The 20449-nt window shown below is 43.6% G+C and overlaps 1 protein-coding gene across 1 annotated transcript; it reads left to right on the top strand.

Annotated features, from left to right (window-relative positions):
• The first annotated feature begins 354 nt into the window (after window positions 1-354).
• Window positions 355-3943, top strand: LOC135230556 (protein S100-A7-like). The gene is made up of 3 exons (XM_064279989.1): window positions 355-369; window positions 2279-2470; window positions 3779-3943. The coding sequence occupies exons 1-3, from the start codon at window positions 355-357 to the stop codon at window positions 3941-3943; spliced, it is 372 nt and encodes a 123-aa protein (XP_064136059.1).
• Window positions 3944-20449: the final 16506 nt, after the last annotated feature.

The raw sequence follows: 20449 nt of genomic DNA, 5'->3' as shown, positions 1-20449 counted from the left end.
GAACACTTACCTGTATTGGAGCTGGCTTTGCAGCTGTCTCTGCTGGACCTTCTAAATCTTTCTGGAGATTCTCAACCTAATCATGTCTGGGCCCTGGATGCAAAAGAACCTCAAAAATGTGACTTTCCACTTTCAATCTCCAAATAGGAGAGACTGAGAGAGTGACTACTGTACTGAACACACAGCCGAATTTGGATCTTGACAGTAGTTCCTGGCATACCCCCGGGGTCCCCACGAGGCTGTGTGGTGAGATGATACTGAAGTGTTTCACTGACCATCTCTGGCTGAGTGTCAGTCCCTTCTCTGTCAGTAATCGCAGTCTCCTTCTGGGGATTCCTATGAGGAGCTGGCAAGATGATGTCAGTGAAGGTGTTTTTTAAAACATAGTGAGCTTCCCTGACAGAAAAGGTTTTGTTCCTGTGGCAATGGTGCCCACAGACAGCCCTTGCAGAGAGGCTCATGGCCCTAACGTTGTGACAACCAGGGCTTTGGGAATCACAGAGGCCCCACTCACTGCCGCTGTGGCCCTGGAGCCCACAGTTTTGTGGATATAGGTACCTGTGGGATGCTTCTGAGCAGGGTCACCTGTGCCGGAGTGTGGGTTCCTGCAGGGCAGGCAATGGTGTGACCCCTTGCCCAGTCCAGAAGGTAACACCATCAGAGGCTCAGCAAAAGGGCAGTAAGATTAGGAGAGGGCTTTGAAGTCTGAGAGATCTGGGTTTGAATCCTGACTTTGTCATATTCTATCTCAGTAACCTTGAGAAACCCAGCCTTCGTCACAATTTGCATATCTTTAAGAAGGGAAAATACCTACCTCACAGTGGTTGAGACACTTATGTGAACTCACAGGGCTCTCATGGGACTCTGAGGCGAGGTACATAAAACAGTAACCCACTGCGTGGCTATTTACCGTACTTGGAAGAGAGGAGGCAGTTATTACTAACCATAGATAGAATGTTGTGGAATGACTGAATGAACAAACAGGTGTTTCTTCCTTCCCAGATCCCTAGATTCCATCATCCTTGAGCTATGGCAATGTACTCAACTCTGTCCACACCTTTCTTGCATGGGGCCTCCTCCCACTGGCCAGGAGCCTGGGCTGGGCAGAATTGTGGTGATGTTGCCTGATAGTGGTAGGCACTGGAGACCCAGCATAACTAGAAGGAAGTTTTGAGGATAGCTTCTTCGGTGAGTCTCCCTACGCAAAGTGGTGGTATGTTTGGGGAAACTAATGAACACTGCCACAGGGCACCCAGCCTCTGTGACAATCTGAGGCCGAGCTGCATAAAGGGCCTGCTTTGTGTCCAGATGCACAATCTCACTAATTCTCTCCTCTGTGATCATCCTCAGCTCCAGTAAGTTTGCACCTGTCTCTGTTCTTTCCTAGGAGTCATGCCTGGTGCCCACCTGCTCTGCTGCCTGTAGCTGTAGGGGAATACTAACCTTGCCTGAAAGTCAGTATGCGTGGGTTCTGCAACTAATAGAGTGGGACCTTGTGGTTATCCTGAGAAGTCCCATATCTCTTCTCCTCCACCAGTCTCAGTGGGGGGTTGGCTGGCCTAGATGATCTTGTTATTCCTCTTGGCTCATTATTAGGTGCTATTCTGAGAACTGTCAGTTAAGAAATGTCTTCCTTCTGTAGCCCTTGGTTTTCTCTACTCCCTGGTTTCAGTGTACTCTTTTGGCACAAGGTCTTCCAAAATAACTCTGGGAAGGTCTTGGAGGGTGGAGGGGTCAGAATTGGTGGTGGCTGTGTACCGAGGTACATTGGTGAGGAATTGATCTTGGGCCTCCTGTTGGGAAGGTGGGTGTTCTACCACTGTGTCGGAAAGCCAGAATCCCAGGATTCTGGACCTGATTGCTCAGGCTGGTGGTCCTTGGTAATTTCCTAAGTGGAAGTGGGGAAAATGGGGTAGACCAAAAGCTCTGCTCGATGGGAATGTCTTGCCTTGGGATTTGATGCTTCTCTTTGTTATCTCGCTCCCAACTGGGTGAGCCAGAAGACATTGTATACTCATCCTCTGCAGGTCAGCCCCTGCCCCTCACTAACACAGCCTTGATCTCCACAGTTCCCCTCACTCTCCTCCCAGACTCCCCCAGAAACGGTCTCAGGATCGAGGACTCAGTTCCACTCTCCCCTCCCTGAGACCAATTTACCTCACCATTTGAGAAATAAAGTTCCTTTTTTTCTGTCTTAGCTCAGGCCTCAATCACTCCTTGGCCTTGTCCTTCAAACTCTCTTCCCTCCAGGTCATTCTCATTGATTTCTTGTGTGTAGATTCTTGGAATAAAAGGCAAGATAAGCAACATTGTAGCTGAGAAAGTCAAGATATGCCACACTTCAGCTGAGAATTTGGTAGTGAGCTTGGTCGAACTATTTCATCGATACACTGGGCTTGATGATAAGATCAATAGGGAAAACTTGCTGAAGCTGCTGAAGGAGACCTTCCCCAACTTCCTCAATGACTGTGTGAGTAGGAGTCTGGCTTGTCTGTGGCAGGAAGAGGCTGTGTATTTGTGTACAGGGAGGAGACGGGGTGGGAGGATGGAGTCCATGGGCTTTGGCATGTCGGCGGGCCCAGCTTTGAAGCGGATGCACTGTTTGTGACTGGCCGATCTGGAGTCTGGCCCTTCCTTGATTCACTCTTCACACTTCCTTTCTCTTCTCATTTTACCTCCAGGCCTGAGGCAGGGCCAGTCCCATGTGGAGACAGAATGAAAGATTCCAGGAGCTCAGGACAAAGAGTCATGCTCTTTTTTCTCCTGGGCACCTGTCCTGCCACTGGGGTTCCCTGCTGCATGACCCTGGACAAATCACCCACAATCTGACCCTTAGTTTTCTCATTTGCAAATGTGGATAATAGAACTTAATTTCCTGAGGTGGCGTTGTTGAAATGAAATGATTTATTGGAAAATGAGAAAAAGTGGTGGCCATATTAGAGACTCAAGAAAGTGTTATAATTTGAAAGTCAGTGAATAGACTAAAGCATCTGCCCTCCCACTGGTCACTGAGAGTTCCTCCAAGGGTCTGGTACCTTGGGATAAAACGTTGCCTCCTAAAGCCTCCTCTTTACATTTTCCTGGGAGAAGGGGTTATTGTTAGCCGCTTTTCAGCATCATAGCAACATGGAAGCCTCCACTGCCAGGAGAGTGGTGGCTGTGCACCAAGGTACATTGGTGGGGAGTTGAACTCGGGTCTCCTATTTGGAAGATGGGAATTCTTCCACTGTAGGAATTCTACCACTGAACTACCACTGCCCGTGGAAGCAGAGGTAACACAGTGGGAATCATGAACCCTACAGACACGGCCACCATCTTTTATATGAGCAAAGTGCATTCATAGCCCTAATTTCCTTTAACTGTTAGAAGGAATCATTAGCACAGATTGAGACTAAGGAACAGAATAAATGTGGCCGAACCGATAGGTGTTGATGGGAAAGAATTTAAGTGTGAAGAGCATTAGAGAATGAGGAGAGTAACTGGCTGGGCTGTATTGGTCCCCTGGGGGAAGAATGAAGACGGTGCATCTGAAAGGGAGGTGGTGGATGAGCCTGAGTCCCCTTGTCATTTAACCATGTACTTCCCATGCAAGTTGCCATTTTTGGCCAGAAATCTCCAGTGATGGTTCAGGGCTTGACTTTGCTTGACCCCAACTTTCCATCTCCATAGCCTCACCAGATGAACCACACCTTTGATTCAGCCCTAGGTGTTGTCTCTTCATCTGTCTCTATTCTCCTCTTCTCCCTGGACAATGTTTTTATGTTTTTTAACCCCACAGGAAAGAAGGGGCAAAAATTACTTATGCAATGTCTTTGATGAAAAAGACAAGAATAAGGATAAGAGGATTGACTTTTCCGAGTTTCTCTGTGTAGTGGGGGACATAGCCACTGACTACCATAAACAGAGCCATGGTGCGCCTCCCTGTTCCGGGGGATGCCAGTGATCCCTGGCCAGTCCAGCCTAGAGGCCTCCAGGCACCCCCAAAATAATGAAGTATCTCCTTGCACCTGATACTTGCATTACTCCTTCCTTCTCTTTTGGTGGTATGAGTGGACAAATAGACAAATATTGACCCTCAGCTTTGTAGACTCTCCACAAGGGGGGTCAACCCAGCTGACATTTACTCTAGAGAAGCCTTCCTGGTTTTACCCCAGGTCCACTTCTACTCCTCAGGGCCCCAATGTAGCCCAACTGCTGGTATCAGAGGAGGGCCCTGTTAGTACAGCACATGCTCTTTTTTCTCCTTGGATAGAGTTGGCATCCTGGGGTGTCTCTTTGTCTCCCAAGTGGTGTCAGTTTGTGTGTGAGTGTGTAGGGGGTGGAGCACCTCAGGTGTGGCACTGAGATGTGCATCACCCACCTGGCTGTTTAGGAAAGAACAGGGAGGAGGAACAGATGCTTTATTTCCTAGCCCTTCACTGCAGTTGCTTCTAAGGGCCATGGAGGAGTTGGATCTCTCCTCTGAGGTCAAAAGTACTTCCTGGGCCAAAGTCGTGCCTTCCCCTGAGCCTGAGGGCCAGTGGGCATTTTCTCTATGGGTCATTGTCATGAATGGGAAGAGGCCAAAGGGTCCTGAGAACCAGCTCCACCTTCAAAAGTACATGGATATGATTTTTTTGTGCTTGTATGTGTAAACCTGCAAAATGTGTGTATGTGTTTGTGTGCGTTTATGCATGTGTGTGCATGTGTGAATGAGAGAACTTCTGCTCTGAGGTGACTCTCTTCACTGCGGTTTGAGACATGTGCACTGTGGAGACAGAAGTGAGGGAACAGTGACGACTTGAAGAGCTTGTTGTCTAGTGGTGAAGTCCCACAGGAAGCAGGTGAAGGAATAGGGCTGGTTAAGGCCCACAGTAGTTATGTGTTCCCTTATGGGTGCTGGAAGGAGTCTTGCCTCAGTGGGATACTTGAAAAACAAACTAACGTTTTGGCCAGATAAAGTGGGAAGGGAGAAACATACACCCAGTGTGGGATCCTCCACTTGGGGTCGCACACTGCTGGGCATTTAGGACTCAGAAACCAGCATGGCACAGGGGCTGCCTTCCCAGCCCTGGCTCTCTGGAGGACACCAATCCCCTCGTGGCCTCTTCCATGGGAAGGCAAGCGAGCTGCTCACTCTTGACACACTGAAGCCTGAAAGATACAGGAGGCAGGAGGGGTCAGTATTCACTTCCATCCCCAGTACCGCTTCCAGGCCATGTCCCCTACATCTCCTCCTTGAGTTTCACTCCATCACGTTCCTTTACTCCTATCCACTTGGTCACAGTCGCCTACTAACCTACTGGTCACACCCATCTGTCAACCTGACCTGCTGTTTCCTTCTCTCTCCCACCAACAGGATATGCTTGAGATAAGATAATAATCATTTACTAATTAACTAGCTAACAAGTCCCTTCTCACCTATTCCTCCTCTCTACTTCGGGTCCCCTTCCACTCTGGGCTTTGTCAGAAGTGGGCTGTACTCCTTTCTGACATTCTCCTCTCCACCTACTTCTGCTTGGCCTTGCTGCTCTTTCTCTCCCTGGCTTTCGTTTCCCCTACTTTTCAAGCTAATCAGGACCTTGGGTCTCTAAGCCTCTTCTTCTCTCTTCCTGTAATCCTTGGCTGGTATCACCTCCTTCCTTCAGCCTACCCTCCATGATTCACCGCCAAGACACAACTTGGCTTTTGTCTTTTCTTTACCCACACCTTTCTTGCAACATCCCAGTCTACAATCATTCTCAACTTTTGCCTCCTCTCTTCTGCTCCCCAGGGTGCTGATCTGTGATGGTTAATATTGTGCCATGGCCCTGAAGCTGGACTCCTGCTTCCCTCCTTGACTGCATTTTTCTCTGAACTCGTCCTAACAGCTATGCTCTGGGTAGAGATCCAAGTGCTTGCAAATCCCCACAACACTCCATGCTGTTTCCTGCTTTCATTACATTTGCTGTCTCTGTTTCCTCTGCCTGAAATTTCTTTCTTAGACTTGTCTGCATTGGAACATCTTGTCTTAATTCTGAGTTTAAGTGTCATCTTCTCTGTAGTGCTTGTACTCGGAGGTGAACTCAAGGATGTTATAACTTGCCCTTTTGTGTCTCTATTGTACATTATGCTTGTTTTTCCTTCTAGCATCCACAACACCTACTTCATTTATCTGATCTCTTGTAAAATATGAGCTTGTAGAGGGCAGAGACTCTTTGCACCTCTGGATTCTCAACACCTAGCAGTATACCTGGCACACAGTACGTGCTTATAAACATTTGTTGACACAAAATTCCTCTGAAAATTGATTGAATTTAACCCCCAAGTTCTTGTGCCCTAGTCATAACAGCAGACTGCAAAGTGGCTCTGGCACCTGTTGAAATATTTATAAACCCTAGTAGGTCAGAGCCCTGCGTCAGGCTAATGAAGAGTCCAAAGAGCTGTTGGTGTCATCCATAGAATCATGAAAATGGATTCTTGCAAAGGCAGGCATTGGAACCTGGGTGGTGTCTTAGGCTCGGCTCTCTGGAGAAGTAAACCTGTTGCTGTTGAGTTGATTCCAAGTCATAGCGGCCCCATAGGATAGAGTAGTTGTGCCCCATAGGATTTCCAAGGAGTGGCTGGTGGATTTGACCTGCAGGCCTTTTTGTTAGTTGCCATAGCTGTTAACCACTGTGCCACCAAGCGGGAGGTTTGAGAGAGAGAGAGAGAGAGAGAGAGAGAGAGAGATTCATTTCAAGGAAATGGCTCATGCAGTTGTAAGAGGCTGGCAAATCCCAAGCCTGCGGGTCAGGTGTCAGGTTGGAGACTTCTCCTGGCTCACATAGCAACATGGGCTGATGAATTCAAGATTGGCAAGTCAGATGGCAGGCTGCTGGCTCACAGGCTGTGGAGGTTGATGAATCCAAGATGGGAGGTAAGACAGTAGTCTGCTGGCTCACAGCCTGCAGAGGCTGACAACCCCCAAGTTTGGCAGGCAATATGGCAGGCTGCTGGCTCAAGTCCCAAGAATCAGAGGTCAGATGATGAGGAGTGGGATGCAGGGTCAAGATTGAGCAAAAGCCAGAGAGCTTTGCCAGAACGTCTATATATATTGAATGCAGGCCACATCCTTGAGGAAACACCCTCACATTGGGTTGACTGATCATATCAGATCACATCATGGAAGTGATTACGTTATATCACAAAATGAAGGATGTATACATAATTATATAACTGCCAAATTATATCGTTACCTAAGTGCCAAAACTACATCATTACATAACTGCCAAATCACTGAGAATCATGGCCCAGCCAAGTTGAAAAACAACCTTTTAATTCTCCACTTTCTGCATGGACAAACAATTGTTGCTTCAGTTCTGAACAGCACGGCTGACATGAGGCTGGAACTTTAGATAAATCTTTGCCAGAGGAGGGCCTCTAGATTTTGAACCTCCTACTCTCTTACTCCTCCTTCTAGCTTCAGGGCTGAGTTTCCCTCCACAAGCTCTGTTCACTTTATAACTTCTGCTCGGACTGATTTTAGGACTCACCAGTCTGTATTATGTTTTTATTTGTTTGTCTACACTCAGAGATGTGAGCTTCTTAAAGCCAGGACCTTTGGAGCTGACATATAGTTCACGTGTGTTGGTCTGTAAATATTCTGACAGGTGCCAGAGGCACTTGGCAGTCTGCCTTATTCACTAGGGGAGATGAGCTTAGGGTTAAATTGAGTTAATTTTCAGAGGAGTTTATTGTCAAGTCCATGGCTCAGCTGTGAACGAGGCAACTGGGACAGTGAACTCAGCCACATCCCTGAGCTCAAAATTTTAATTAGACAGTTCAACAAAAATTTCTTTTAAAAGGATCAGCACTGAGCTGGATCCTATAACACCAAGTTTGAAGATGTCCTAAATGTCCAACTTTTCCAAACTGCTGTACCACTCCATCATCTCTAACATCAGCTAATCCCTCTTCCTTCAGCACTCTCCCTCCCTTCTTTGGGTTCTGTAATTCACTGAAACTTCTCACAGAACTCACAAACCATATAAAGGAAATGGCTCACGAATTTGTAGAGGCTGGCAAGTCCCAAATCTGAGTCAGGTGGAAGCTTCTCTTGACCCATGTGGCTACAGGGGCTGATGAACCCCAACTGGCAATTCAAACCACAGGCTGCTGGCTCACAAGGCTGCAGAATGAGGTCAGATGATAAGCTGCTGACCCTTGGGGCTATGGAGGTCTGTGAATCTCATAATCGACATGTCAGACAGCAGGCCTCTGGCTCAAGTCCCAAGAACTGGAGGTCAATTGATCATGAACTAGATTTGGGATTCAGATGCAGAGAGAGAGAATCCTGCCAGGTCATCCACACATATACATTACATGTAGGCCACACTGCAGGGAAGGGCATAACTTGAGTAAGGGTGGGACTTGAGTCAAGCTCTCCTGCAAGGCTGCAACCCAAGACATACCCTACACGAATCCTGCCTCATCAACATTAAAGGTCAAGACCTGTGACACAAAAAATGGAGAACTATATAATATTGGGAATCGTGGTCTAGCGAAGTTGGCACATAACCCTAACCATCACATGATCCATATACCTGATTTGCACTGGGCAAATCCCCTGAAATAGAGCTCTTTAAAGTGTTGAAAAGCAAAGATGTCACCTTGAAGACTAAGGTGTGCCTGACCCAAGCCATGGTGTTTTCAATTGCCTCATATGCATATGAAAGCTGGAGAATGAATAAGGAAGACAGAAGAATGGCTGCCTTTGAATTGTAGTGATGGTGAAGAATGCTGAATATACATACCATGGACTTCCAGAAGAAGGAACAAATCTGTTTTGGAAGAGGTACAAGCAGAATGCTCCTTAGAAGTAAGGATGGTGAGACTACATCTCACATGCTTTGATCTTGTTATCAGAAGGGATCAGTCCCTGGAGAAGGACATCATGCTTTGGTAAAATAGAGGGTCAGCGAAAAAAGGAAGCCCCTCAATGAGATGAACTGGTGCAGTGGCTGAACAATGGGCTCAAGCATAGCAACGGTTGTGAGGATGGGGTCACTATGGGTCGCCATGGGCAGCATGGGGTTGCTATTTGTTGGAACCGACTTGCGGACACCTAAGAACAACAAATAAATATTCGGTCAGAAAGTATTGGCTAAACAAATTTTGGAAAGAAATAAAGCCATGTTGTTGTCCTGGGAATGTTCAGCATGTAGAAGAATGACTGACACATCAAAAACAAAGAAACAAACAAAAAGCCATCGCTGTTGAGTTGATTCTGTCTCACAGCCCTGGTGGTGGAGTGGCTGATTGTTTGGCTGCCAAACAAAAGGTCAGCAGTTTGAATCCAACAGCCATGCCTTGGAAACCCTATGGGGAGTTCTACTCTGTCCTATAAGGCTACTCATAAGCCTGACACATAGTAGGCTCTGAATAAATATCTGTTAAATGAATGTTAAGAATGACATACCGTCAAATGAAGAATGGATTTGCAGGATGCATGCATAGTGACTTCAGATTTTGTTAAATCACTCATCAAGGTGAAAAAAAATAGAAAATAATTCTGCACAGCATGTCTTTTGATGATGACTGTGCTGGGCTAGCTTCTGTGTTTTTTTTTTTTTTTTGAGAATAAGTGTATTGTCTCCTATCTCATTCAATCCAAACCAATCTCCATTTACAGATTCTAATGTGAAATTAGAGTGTATAATTAAATTATGTTTAATATTAAATAGTTTTCAAATTGTAGTTTGTAATGCATCAAATATATATCTCAATTATTATATTCAATATTTTCTTAAATTTGATATCAAATTATTGTTTCTTATAAGTCTTGAATCCTAATGTGTCAGTATCTTTATGTAACATAGTGGGACTTTTGAAAAACTTGAGTATTTACAAAGTTATAATAACTTGCATATAGATTTTCTCTTTTTTTTACATACAACTTTTCCCAGTTTGAAGCAACTGTTTTACTAATTCATAAGTTTTTCTTTAATTGTGCTTTAGGCAAAATTTTTTTAGGTGAAAGTTTACAGAGCAAAGTAGTTTCTTATTAAGTGATTAATTCACAAACTGTTTTGTGACATTGGATGCCAACTTGCGATGTGCCAACATTCTCCCCTTCTCCACCCCAGGCTCCCTGTTTCCATTCATCAGTTTTCCAATCCCTTCCTGCCTTCTTGTCTTTGCTTTTGGTCTACTGTGCCCATTTAGTCTTATATACATGATGACACTTCCAAGCACATTCTTCATGGGTGTTATTGTTTGCCGTTATAGACCTGTCTGATCTTTGGCTGAAGGGTGAACCTCAGGAGTGACTTCAGCACTGAGATCAAAGGTGTTCAGGGGCACACTCTTGGGGTTTCTCAATTCTGTCAGACCAGCAAGTCTGGTGTTTTTGTTGTGAATTCAAATTTTGCTCTACATTTTTCTCCCACTCTGTCCAGGACCCTCTATTGTGATCCCTGTCAGAGTAGTCAGGAGTGGTAGCCAGGCACCATCGAGTTGTTTTGGACTCAATCTGGTGGAGGTTGTGGTAGTTGTGGTCCATTAGTCCTTCAGACTAATCTTTCCCTTGTGTCTATTGTTTTGTTCATTCTGTTTTGCTCCAGTGGGGATGGGACCAGTACATGTATCTTACATGGCCACTTGAAGGCTTTTAAGATCTCAGATGTTACTCACCACAGTCAGAAGTAGAACATTTTCTTTATAAACTATATTATTCCTTTTGAGCTAATTGCTCCCTGAGACCACGGCCCCCAGCCCTCAGCCCAGTAACTCAGTCCCTCAGGGAGTTTCGATGTGTCTGTGGTAGCTTCTGTTTCCTGATGTATTTTTCCGTATGTATTACTTAAAAAAACATACATATTATATTCATATTAAAGTTGGTTTCATTTTGGGAAGCTGAAGATAGGGGAAGAGGACATGGTTATATGGAGGCACTGAGTATGGTGAAAGTGGCAAGACTGATGAGTTAAGCATTAGGGAAGTGCTGGGGAAGATCAGTAGGCTCTGGTTAGGGCTGGGGAAGGCAAAGAAAAAGGCCCCAGGGGAATAGAAGGCCAGATAGTCCTGGGACAGATATCTGAGAGTCCTAATCCGAGTGAAGTCTGAGGAACAGATGTGAATGGACTGAGGACCTGGATGGTTTCCTGCTGCTGTCCCAAGGGGCTATGCAAGGCTGGGGGTGGAACCCTCAGAAAGTTATCTTATTCAAGAGTCATTTTTCTTTAGCACTGCTGTTCTTTATTCCTGCCAGTCTTAGTGCTGAGCTTTAATTCCTCAGAAACCCTTTGGTAATTAATTAGTAAAGGTAGCTTGCCATCAGTTCCAGGACAGTTTAACTAATTGGCATCTTTAAAATATAACTTAAAACCAGAGCAGAAACTAGACAAGGTGAGTTGGACATCTTGTTGGGCCATGAATCAAGAATGCTCTCAAGGACAAATGGGATCCTGTAATAAAGCAAAGGAACCAGCTACTTACTTGAATTTATTAAGTATGTAAAAACCATGAGGTCTTAATGATCCTGAAAGAAAAGGAAGAAGGTAAGGAGTGTGAGGATGAGGAGGAGGTTGTTAGGTACCAACTTAATACTCTGAAAGTTGATAATTAAAGTTATAGAATTTATTGTGCTTTCTGTTATAAAGTGTATTTCAGTATAACCAAAAAGCCCTACTGGATGAGGGAAAGTCCTTTTGTTAGAAGCATCCAGCTTATAAAAGCAAAAGAAATTATATAATTAAAAAAATCATTATTTCTAAACTCCAAATGGAAAAAACAAAACAAAAACAATTCAGGCAATGATCATTAGTGGATGGTAAAACCATTTGGTGAAGTATAGATGGAGAATTTGTTTTAAAAAATTTTTATTGTGCTTTAAGTGAAAGTTTACAAAACAAGTCAGTCTCTCATACAAAAACTTGTATACACCTTGCTACATACTCCCAATTGTTCTCACCCTAATTTTTTTTTTTTTAATGAGACAGCCTGCTCCCTACCTCCACTCTCTGGTTTCATGTCCATTTCAGCAGCTTCTAACGCCTTCTACCCTGTCTTCTCCCCTCCAGGAGGAGATGGCAGCATAGTCTCAAGTCTCCACCTGATCCAAGAAGCTCACTCCTCAGCAACATCCTTCTCCAACTCATTGTCAAGTTCAATTCCTGTCTGAAGAGCTGGCTTTGGGAATGGGTCCTGTCCTGGGTCAACAGAACGTCTGGGGGCCATGACCACCGGGGTCTTTCTAGTTCCAGTCAGACATTAAGTCTGGTCTTTTTATGACAATTTGGTGTCTACATCCCACTGCTCTCCTGCTCCCTCAGGGTTTCTCTGTTGTGTTCCCTTTCAGGATGGTCATCGGTTGTAGCTACGCACCATCTAGTTCTTCTGGTCTCAGGCTGATGTAGTCCTTGGTTTATGGGGCCCTTTCTGTCTCTTGGGCCCATAATTACCTTGAGTCCTTGGTGTTCTTCATTGTTCTTTGATCCAGGTCGCTTGAGAGCAATTAATGCATCTTAGATGGCTGCTTGCTAGTGTTTAAGACCGTAGACTCTACTCTGCAAAGTGGGATGCAGAATGTTTTCGTAATAGATTGTATTATGCCAATTGACTTAGGTGTCCCCTGAAACCATGGTTCCCAAATCCCCGCCCCTGCTATGCTGGCCTTCAAAGTGTTCAGTTTATTCAGGAAACTTCTTTGTTTTTGGTTTAGTCCAGTTGTGCTGATCTCTCCTGTTTTGCGTGTTGTCTGTCCCATCTCCTAAAGTAGTTGTTAGGTATTTCTAATTAGTGAATACCCCTCTCCCACTCTCCCTCCCTCCCCCCTCCTGTAACCATCAAAGGATATTTTATTCTCTGTTTAAACTGTTTCTCGAGTTCTTATAATAGTTGTCTTGTACAATATTTGTCCTTTTACATCTGACTAATTTCACTCAGCATAATGCCTTCCAGATTCCCCCATGTAATGAAATGTTTCACAGATTCATCACTGTTCTTTATCGATGTGTAGTATTCCATTGTGTGAATATACCGTAATGTCTTTATCCATTCAACTGTTGATGGACACCTTGCTTGCTTCCATTTTTTTGCTATTGTAAAGAGTGCTGCAATGGACATGGATGTGCATATATCTGGTCGTGTAAAGGCTGTTATTTCTCTAGGATATATTCCAAGGAGTGGGATTGCTGGATCATATGGTAATATTATTTCTAGCTTCTTAAGGAAGCGACAAATCAATTTCTAAAGTCGTTGTACCATTTGACATTGCCACCAGCAATGTATAAGTGTTCCAATCTCTCCACAGCCTCTCCAACATTTATTGTTTTGTGATTTTTGGATTAATGCCAACCTTGTTGGAGTGAGTTGAAATCTCATTGTAATTTTGATTTGCATTTCTCTAATGGCTAATGACCGTGAACATTTCCTCGTTTATCTGTTAGGTACCTGAATGTCTTCTTTAGTAAAGTGTCTGTTCATGTCTTTTGCCTGTTTTTAAATTGGTTTATTTGTCATTTTGTAGTTGAGTTTTTGCAGTATCATGTAGATTTTAGAGATCAGGCACTGATCGGAAATGTCATAGCGAAAATATTTTTCCCAGTTTGTCGGTAATCTTTTTACTCTTTTGTTGAAGTCTTTGGATGACCATAGGAGTTTGATTTTTAGGAGCTCCCAGTTATCTTTTTTGCAGTTATCTAGATTTTCATCTAGATTGTTAGTAATGTTTTGTATACTGTTTATGCTATGCATTAGGTCTCCTAATGTTGTCCCTATTTTTCTTCCATGATGTGTATCGTTTTAGATTTTATATTAGGTCTTTGATCCATTTTGAGTTCTTTTTTGTGCATGGTGTGAGGGATAGGTCTTGTTTTACTGTTTTGCAGATTTATATCCCTTTAAGCCAGCACCAATTGTTAAAAAGACTGCCTTTTCCCCAATTAACTGTCTTTGGGCCTTTGTCAAATATCAGCTGCTCATATGTGGGCTGATTTATGTCTGGATTCTCAATTCTGTTCCATTGGTCTATATATCTGTTGTTGTTCCAGTAGCAGGCTGTTTTGACTACTGTGGCAGTACGATAGGTTCTAAAATCAGGTAGAGTGAGGCCTCCCACTTTGTTCTTCTTTTTCAGTGTTGCTTTACTTATCCAGGGCCTCTTTCCCTTCCATATGAAGTTGGTGATTTGTTTCTCCATTGCATTCAAAAAAATTGTGGAATTCGGATCAGAATTGTATTGTATCTATAGATGGCTTTTGGTAGAATAGACATTTTTACAAAGTTAAGTCTTCCTATCTATGAGCACAGTATGTTTTTCCAGTTTTGTAGTTCTGTTTTGGTTTCTTGCAGTAGAGTCTTGTAGTTTTCTTTGTAGCAGTCTTTTACATCTCTGGTAAGATTTATTCCTATGTGTTTTATCTTCTTGGTGGGTACTGTAAATGGTATTGATTTGGTTTTTTCTTCCTCAATGTTCTTTTTGCTGGTGTAGAGGAATCCAACTGATTTTTGTATGATTACCTTGTATCCTGATACTCTGCTGAACTCCTCTATGAGTTTCAGTAGCTTCCTTGAGGATTCTTTAGGGTTTTCTGTGTATAAGATCATGTCATGTGCAAATACAGATACTTTTACTTCTTCCTTGCCAATCTGGTTGCCCTTCATTTCTTTATCTAGCCTAATTGCTCTGGCTAGGACCTCCATCACAATGTTGAATAAGAAGTGTGTTAAACGGCATCCTTTTCTGGTTCCCGGTCTCAAGGGGAATGTTTTCAGGCTCTCTGCATTTAGGATGATGTTTTCTATTAGCTTTGTATAAATGCCTTTTATTATGTTGAGGAATTTTCCTTCTATTCCTATTTTGCTGAGAGTTTTTATTATGAATGGGTGTTGAACTTTGCTAGAGGCGTTTTCTGCATCAATTGATAAAACCGTGATCCTTGTCTTTGGTTTTATTTATGTGATAGATTCCATTAATAGTTTTTCTAATGTTGAACCATCCCTGCATAGCTGGTAGGAATCCAATTTGGTCACGGTGAATTATTTATTTGATATGTTGTTGAATTCTATTGGCTAGAATTTTGTTGTGGATTTATGCATAATTTCATGATTTTCATTTTGGCCTTTCCTTCTTTTTGTATGTGGGCATTTATTGATATAAATCGACCTTGAGCACAGCTTTCGCTGTGTCCCAAAGATTCTGATAGGAAATGTTTTCATTCTCATTGGATTCTATGAATTTCTTTATTCCATCCTTAATGTCTTCTATAATCCAGTCTTTTTGGAGCAGGGTATTGTTGAGTTTCCAAGTGTTTGATTTCTTTTCCCTGCTTTTTCTGTTATTGATTTCCACTTTTATGGTCTTATGGTCAGAGAAGATGCTTTGTAGAATTTCAATGTTTTGGATTCTGCTAAGGCTTGTTTTATGCCCTAATATGTGCTCTATTCTGGGGAATGCTCCATGTGCACTAGAGAAGAAAGTGTGCTTCGTTGCTGTTGGGCGGAGTGTTCTATATATGCCTCTGATATTGTTGATTGAAAAAAAAAATTTTTTATTGCTAGTTTAGAAAAGTTTTTGTTTTTTGAGCATCACAGCTTGATATTGGACATTGGTAGGTACATTCATAAGATGATATAACCTCTGACACTGCGCCGTTCTTTCATGATGCTGGGTGAGTCAATACAGTGAGTGGTAGGAGTCCTAGAAGCCACTCCTTTACAATAGTTAAGTAATGGCTAGCAATTACTTAACTATATACATGGAAGTGACCTTCAGTATACTATTTTTTTATTGCTGCATAACAAATTAGCATAAATTTAGCAGCTTAAAACAATAGCTACTTGTTATCTCAGAGTTCTGTAGGTCAGAAATCTGGTCAGGGGCCTTGGATGAATTCTTGGCTTAGGGTGCAACAAGATTGCAGTCAAGGTGTCAGCCAGCTGGACTCTTGTCTGGAGACTCTGGGAAAGAATCTGCTACCAGGATCAACCAGGTTGTGACAGAATTCACTTCTGTGATGTTGTAGGACTGAGGATGCGGTTTTCTCCCTGACTATTAGCTGGAGTTTGAATGCAGCCTCTGCTTCAACTCAGCGTATTCTATCACTTCCAACTCAGGTCCTGGGACTTGGGATGGATCAGAAGGCTCAGAAAACAGAGATAGGTTCGAGGGTTCTTCTGGATCCGAGGACTCTGTTGGGAATTGCTGAGACTGGGCACTAGACCACTGCCAGCATGTCTGGTCTGGGCACTGGCCAGCTGTGAGATATAGAGATGGTTCTGTTCTTTACAACTTGTCCTTCTCCTCAGAGATGCATCGCGGAGTTCGCATAAGCCCCCTTTATTCCTTCAGGTGTAAAGCCCAAGGTGCAATATCTGAAGAGCAGGGTAAGGTGCCTTCAACTGCCTATCAATTCACCAGCGAGACCACATGAGCTTGGGTTAGTCATTCCTTCACGGGGCTTCAGTGTTTTTATGTATAAAATCAGGATATTGGGCCACAACCATTCCAGCTCTGAAGTTGACACTATGAGTCTCCAGTCATGGGGAACGACTAGGGAAAATACCTCCAATGCGAGCTGAGGACAAAGCCATCCCCAGGATACCCAGAGTCCACTTTATCCCATTGACCACTAACTCTCCTTCCTCCTTGAATTTTATCAGCAGTCTGGGCTTGAGACTTCTCAAAATGTTCCCAGTGAAATACTTCAGGGATAAACCAATTAATCTTATATTCTGTCTTGCCTCTAGTTCTGGGCCTCTCATACTCTATTGCCTTGGCCATGTTCAGCCTTGCCTAGAAGATGGGGTCAGTCCACAGGCCAGTGAGGGCAAAGGCCCATTGCCCTATAAGCACAGATCTTCACTGTCCCCAGTGACCAAACCAGTCACATCACAACAGGGTCTGGAATGTCTTCCCTGACTGGGTTACCACCATGTGAATTTCATTGTCTTTGGGTAGAAACATTTAGCCTATTATCAACCGCCTACATTCATGACCTAGGTGAAGAGGGATTGTTATTTTAGTGAGGAGTTCTTGGTGATAAAGATGCCATTGCTCTTTTGCTTCAGTCCTGTGCCCAGTCCAGCCCAAACCCTAAGCATCACTATGTGGCATAACCATGTGGGTACAGCTGTGTAACAACCTGCTTTCCTGAGTCCAGACATCGGTGACCAACTTGTTCCGGTTTGCTTTGGACTTTCCTGGGTTTAGCGCTGTATCCAGGAATTCCCTCAGTCTTGGGCAAACCATTACACGTTGCTTAACCTAGACTAGACCTTTTTAAGGCAGCTTAGGTATTGATTTGTTTGACTGAGAGGGGATCAGGGGTCAACAACCCACAACTCTGGATAATCTAAAGACCTCCTAACCTGCCACCAAATCAAGGAACTTGGCATGCATTTCTCCTGATTTTCAACTTGGAGATATAACCTGTTTTTGTGAATGCTTCAGTGGAGTTTTATTCCTGCTCACGCTTATCAGTAGGAAGTGGCCTCTAAGTGCCCATTTTGTCAGTGTGGAGGCTGCACCAGAGTATACTCTATGGCCATCGAGAGCCATCATCCTGGTGTGTGTGCATGTTTGCTGCTGGGGGGATGGGAAAAGGTCCAGGACTCTGAGGGGGTCCTAGCTCCTGGACCTGTCCAAAGTGAAGCAAAATTAGATTCTTCAGTACTGCTTTCCTGCTGTGGACTGCAGATCTTGGGCTGCCAACACACATGCCCTGATTTTTTACACCCTTGGTAAGGTTTTACTGCAATGCTTGGGAGTTGAGGCAAAGAGGATATGCAATGCTTGGCTGGAGAGCCTTGCAATGAGTGTGGTGCCCTTTACTGTTCATCACTGGAATCTCCAAGTAACCAGCATTTAGCGGTAGGTAGGCTCCTGAGAATGGAATCTCAGCCCCCTCTCTTCTCTCTGCATAGCAAGCATCACAGCTTTTCCCTGCCTGGTCTCAGGGACCTCACATGGCCTGAGTGGTCCCAGCTTCCAGGACACTGTCCTGCTGTTATGCCTCTCATGGAAATATCTCATCCAAAGCAGACCATTGCACAACTCCAGGGACACCACTCAGATTTTATTCTCTGTGAATTACTCATAGAATACAACGTGAATGATGCTGTTTGTAATTTTACAATTACCTCATTTGCATCAGAATTAAACATAAATTTAACTCTGCTGCAATATAGCACTGCCCCCACACTTTTTATATCCTGTTTTGTTCAGATCCTCTTCAACAAGAATTTGAAAGAATGGAGTAGCACACTTCAGGATGCAAAATATGCATTGAATCTTTCTCTTCCCTCAGCTAAGATTCATGGTTGTCCCCACCTGTCATCACTCCCAGTGACCCATTTAGGGAGTTTGTGCTTCTTATCCCTGTAACTCTGGTTTCCTCGGGGTTAAAGGTCCTGGTTCCAGAGGTGGAAAGTTCTTACCAGGGGACACAGCAAATATTTCATTCAACTAAAAGCTAAAGCTGCCACCAAAGAATCTCCTTGTGTCCAGGGACCAACAGGGAGAAGATAAGTCACCATCATGCAGGAGTAATTGATCCTGAGAAGCAGGAGGAAATAGGGCTGCTGTTATACAAGAAAGGCAGGGAGGAGTTTGTGTAGAACCGAGGTGATTCACTTGGTCACCTCCTAGCCCCACTGTAAGCGTAAAGAGACGTATGTAGCAACTCTAGACTGAGAGCAATATGGTAGCTTATGGCTCACACTCCTCAGAAATAAGGATTTGGGTCACACCATCAGGAAAACCATCAAGACTTGCCAAGGTGATAAGTAAAGATAAGGAGAATTTAGAATGCATAGTGGAGAAATAAGAGAATATGTGTACAATCTGTGTCCCTGAGACTAGATACAGTGATGGGGGCTGTAATTCATTCACTCTTCTGAGTTTGTGCTTCAGGAAAAGAGGCCTATGGGAACCATGGAGGGCTTCTCCATTGACCAGTATGGAAGAGTAAATCTGTGTAGGGCAAGGGGTGGACTGTGGAGGTCATAACAAATATGCCAATTGGATCTCCTGCATAGTTGATTGACAGCTCCAGCTGCTGCCCCTCCAAAACCACCTCTACACTTGCACTGAGGCCATGCTTCCTGAAGGCTTTTCTCAGCCAATCAGTGAGTGTGGGAAACATACTAAGGCAGGGCTTTGTGAAAAATGTGGAATTCCTCACTGGACAGCTTTGGGTTGTGGACTCCCAGTAGGCTTGGCTGAGGCTTTCTTAGACCTGTACTGCAGGCTGAGACCCTTCCTACCCAGTTCTCCTTCCTTCCCCCTTTTCTTCACAGGTGTGAAATCTGTTTTGCAGTCTGAAGGATCTCCCTGCCTTCTCTTGCTCCCTCCCTGTTGAAATTTTGACGGGTACTATATTCAATCTGTAAATCAATTTGAACAGAACTGTCATTTTTATAAGATAGAATCTTTAATGAATATGGTGTATTTCTTTATTTATCTAGGTCCTCTCTAACTTCTCTGAATAAAATTTGTCATTTTTAATATAGAGGTGTTGCACATATTTCATTGGATTCATACCTATATATTTATTGTTTTGGTATGATATTTAAAAATTACAGTGAAAAATAAAAACAGTGGTATTTTAAAATTACATTTCTCTATTTGTTGCTTATATAGAGAAATGCAATTTATGTGTATTGATTTTGTATTCAGTGTCCTTGCTTAATTAATTGTGAATTCTGATAGTTTGCCTGTAGATTCTTTTAGATTTCTTGGTGAACAATCAGATCACCTGAAAATAATGTCAGTTCTATTTTTTTCCTTTCCAAAAATTACTCTTTAATTTTTCATCTTATTGCACTTTAAGACTCCTTCTCCCTCCCTCTTGTATAAAATGGAATAAACGAGCTCGTAACATACGCTCTCGAATCATGCTTGATCTCAGAGGGAAAGATTTGTTTGCTCTAGTTTCTTTGTAGGTGCTTTGCATCAGATTAAAACAGTGTTTATAGTTTACAGTTTGTGTCTTAGTTATCTCGTGCTGCTACAACAGAAATACCACAAGTGGTTGGTTTTAACAAAGAGATTTTTTCTCACAGTCTACTAGGCTAGAAGACCAAATTCAGTGATTTAGCTCCAGAGGAAGGCTTTCTGTCTCTGTTGGCTCTGGAGGAAGGTCTATCTCCTCACACTTCCCCTGGTCAAGGAGCTTCTCCACTCAGGCACCCTGGGTCCAAAAGACACAGTCTGCTTCCATGGTGGTATGAGGTCCCCCAACTCTCTGCTTGTTTCCCTTTCATCTCTTGTAAGATAAAAGGTGATGCAGGCCACACCCCAGGGAAACTCCCTTTACACTGGATCCGGGATGTGATCTGAGCGAGGGTGTTACATCCCACCCTAATCCTCTTTAGCCACAGGCAGAGATTTACATAGGTAAATCACAAAATGGAGGATAACCACACAATACTGGAAATCATGGCTTAACCAAGTTGACACATATTTTTGGGGGGTCACAACTGAATCCGTGACATTTTGCAAAGGTTT

This window comes from Loxodonta africana, chromosome 3 (genome assembly GCF_030014295.1).
Source record: "Loxodonta africana isolate mLoxAfr1 chromosome 3, mLoxAfr1.hap2, whole genome shotgun sequence".
NCBI lineage: Eukaryota > Metazoa > Chordata > Mammalia > Proboscidea > Elephantidae > Loxodonta > Loxodonta africana.
This window is presented reverse-complemented; position numbering and strand designations above follow the sequence as displayed.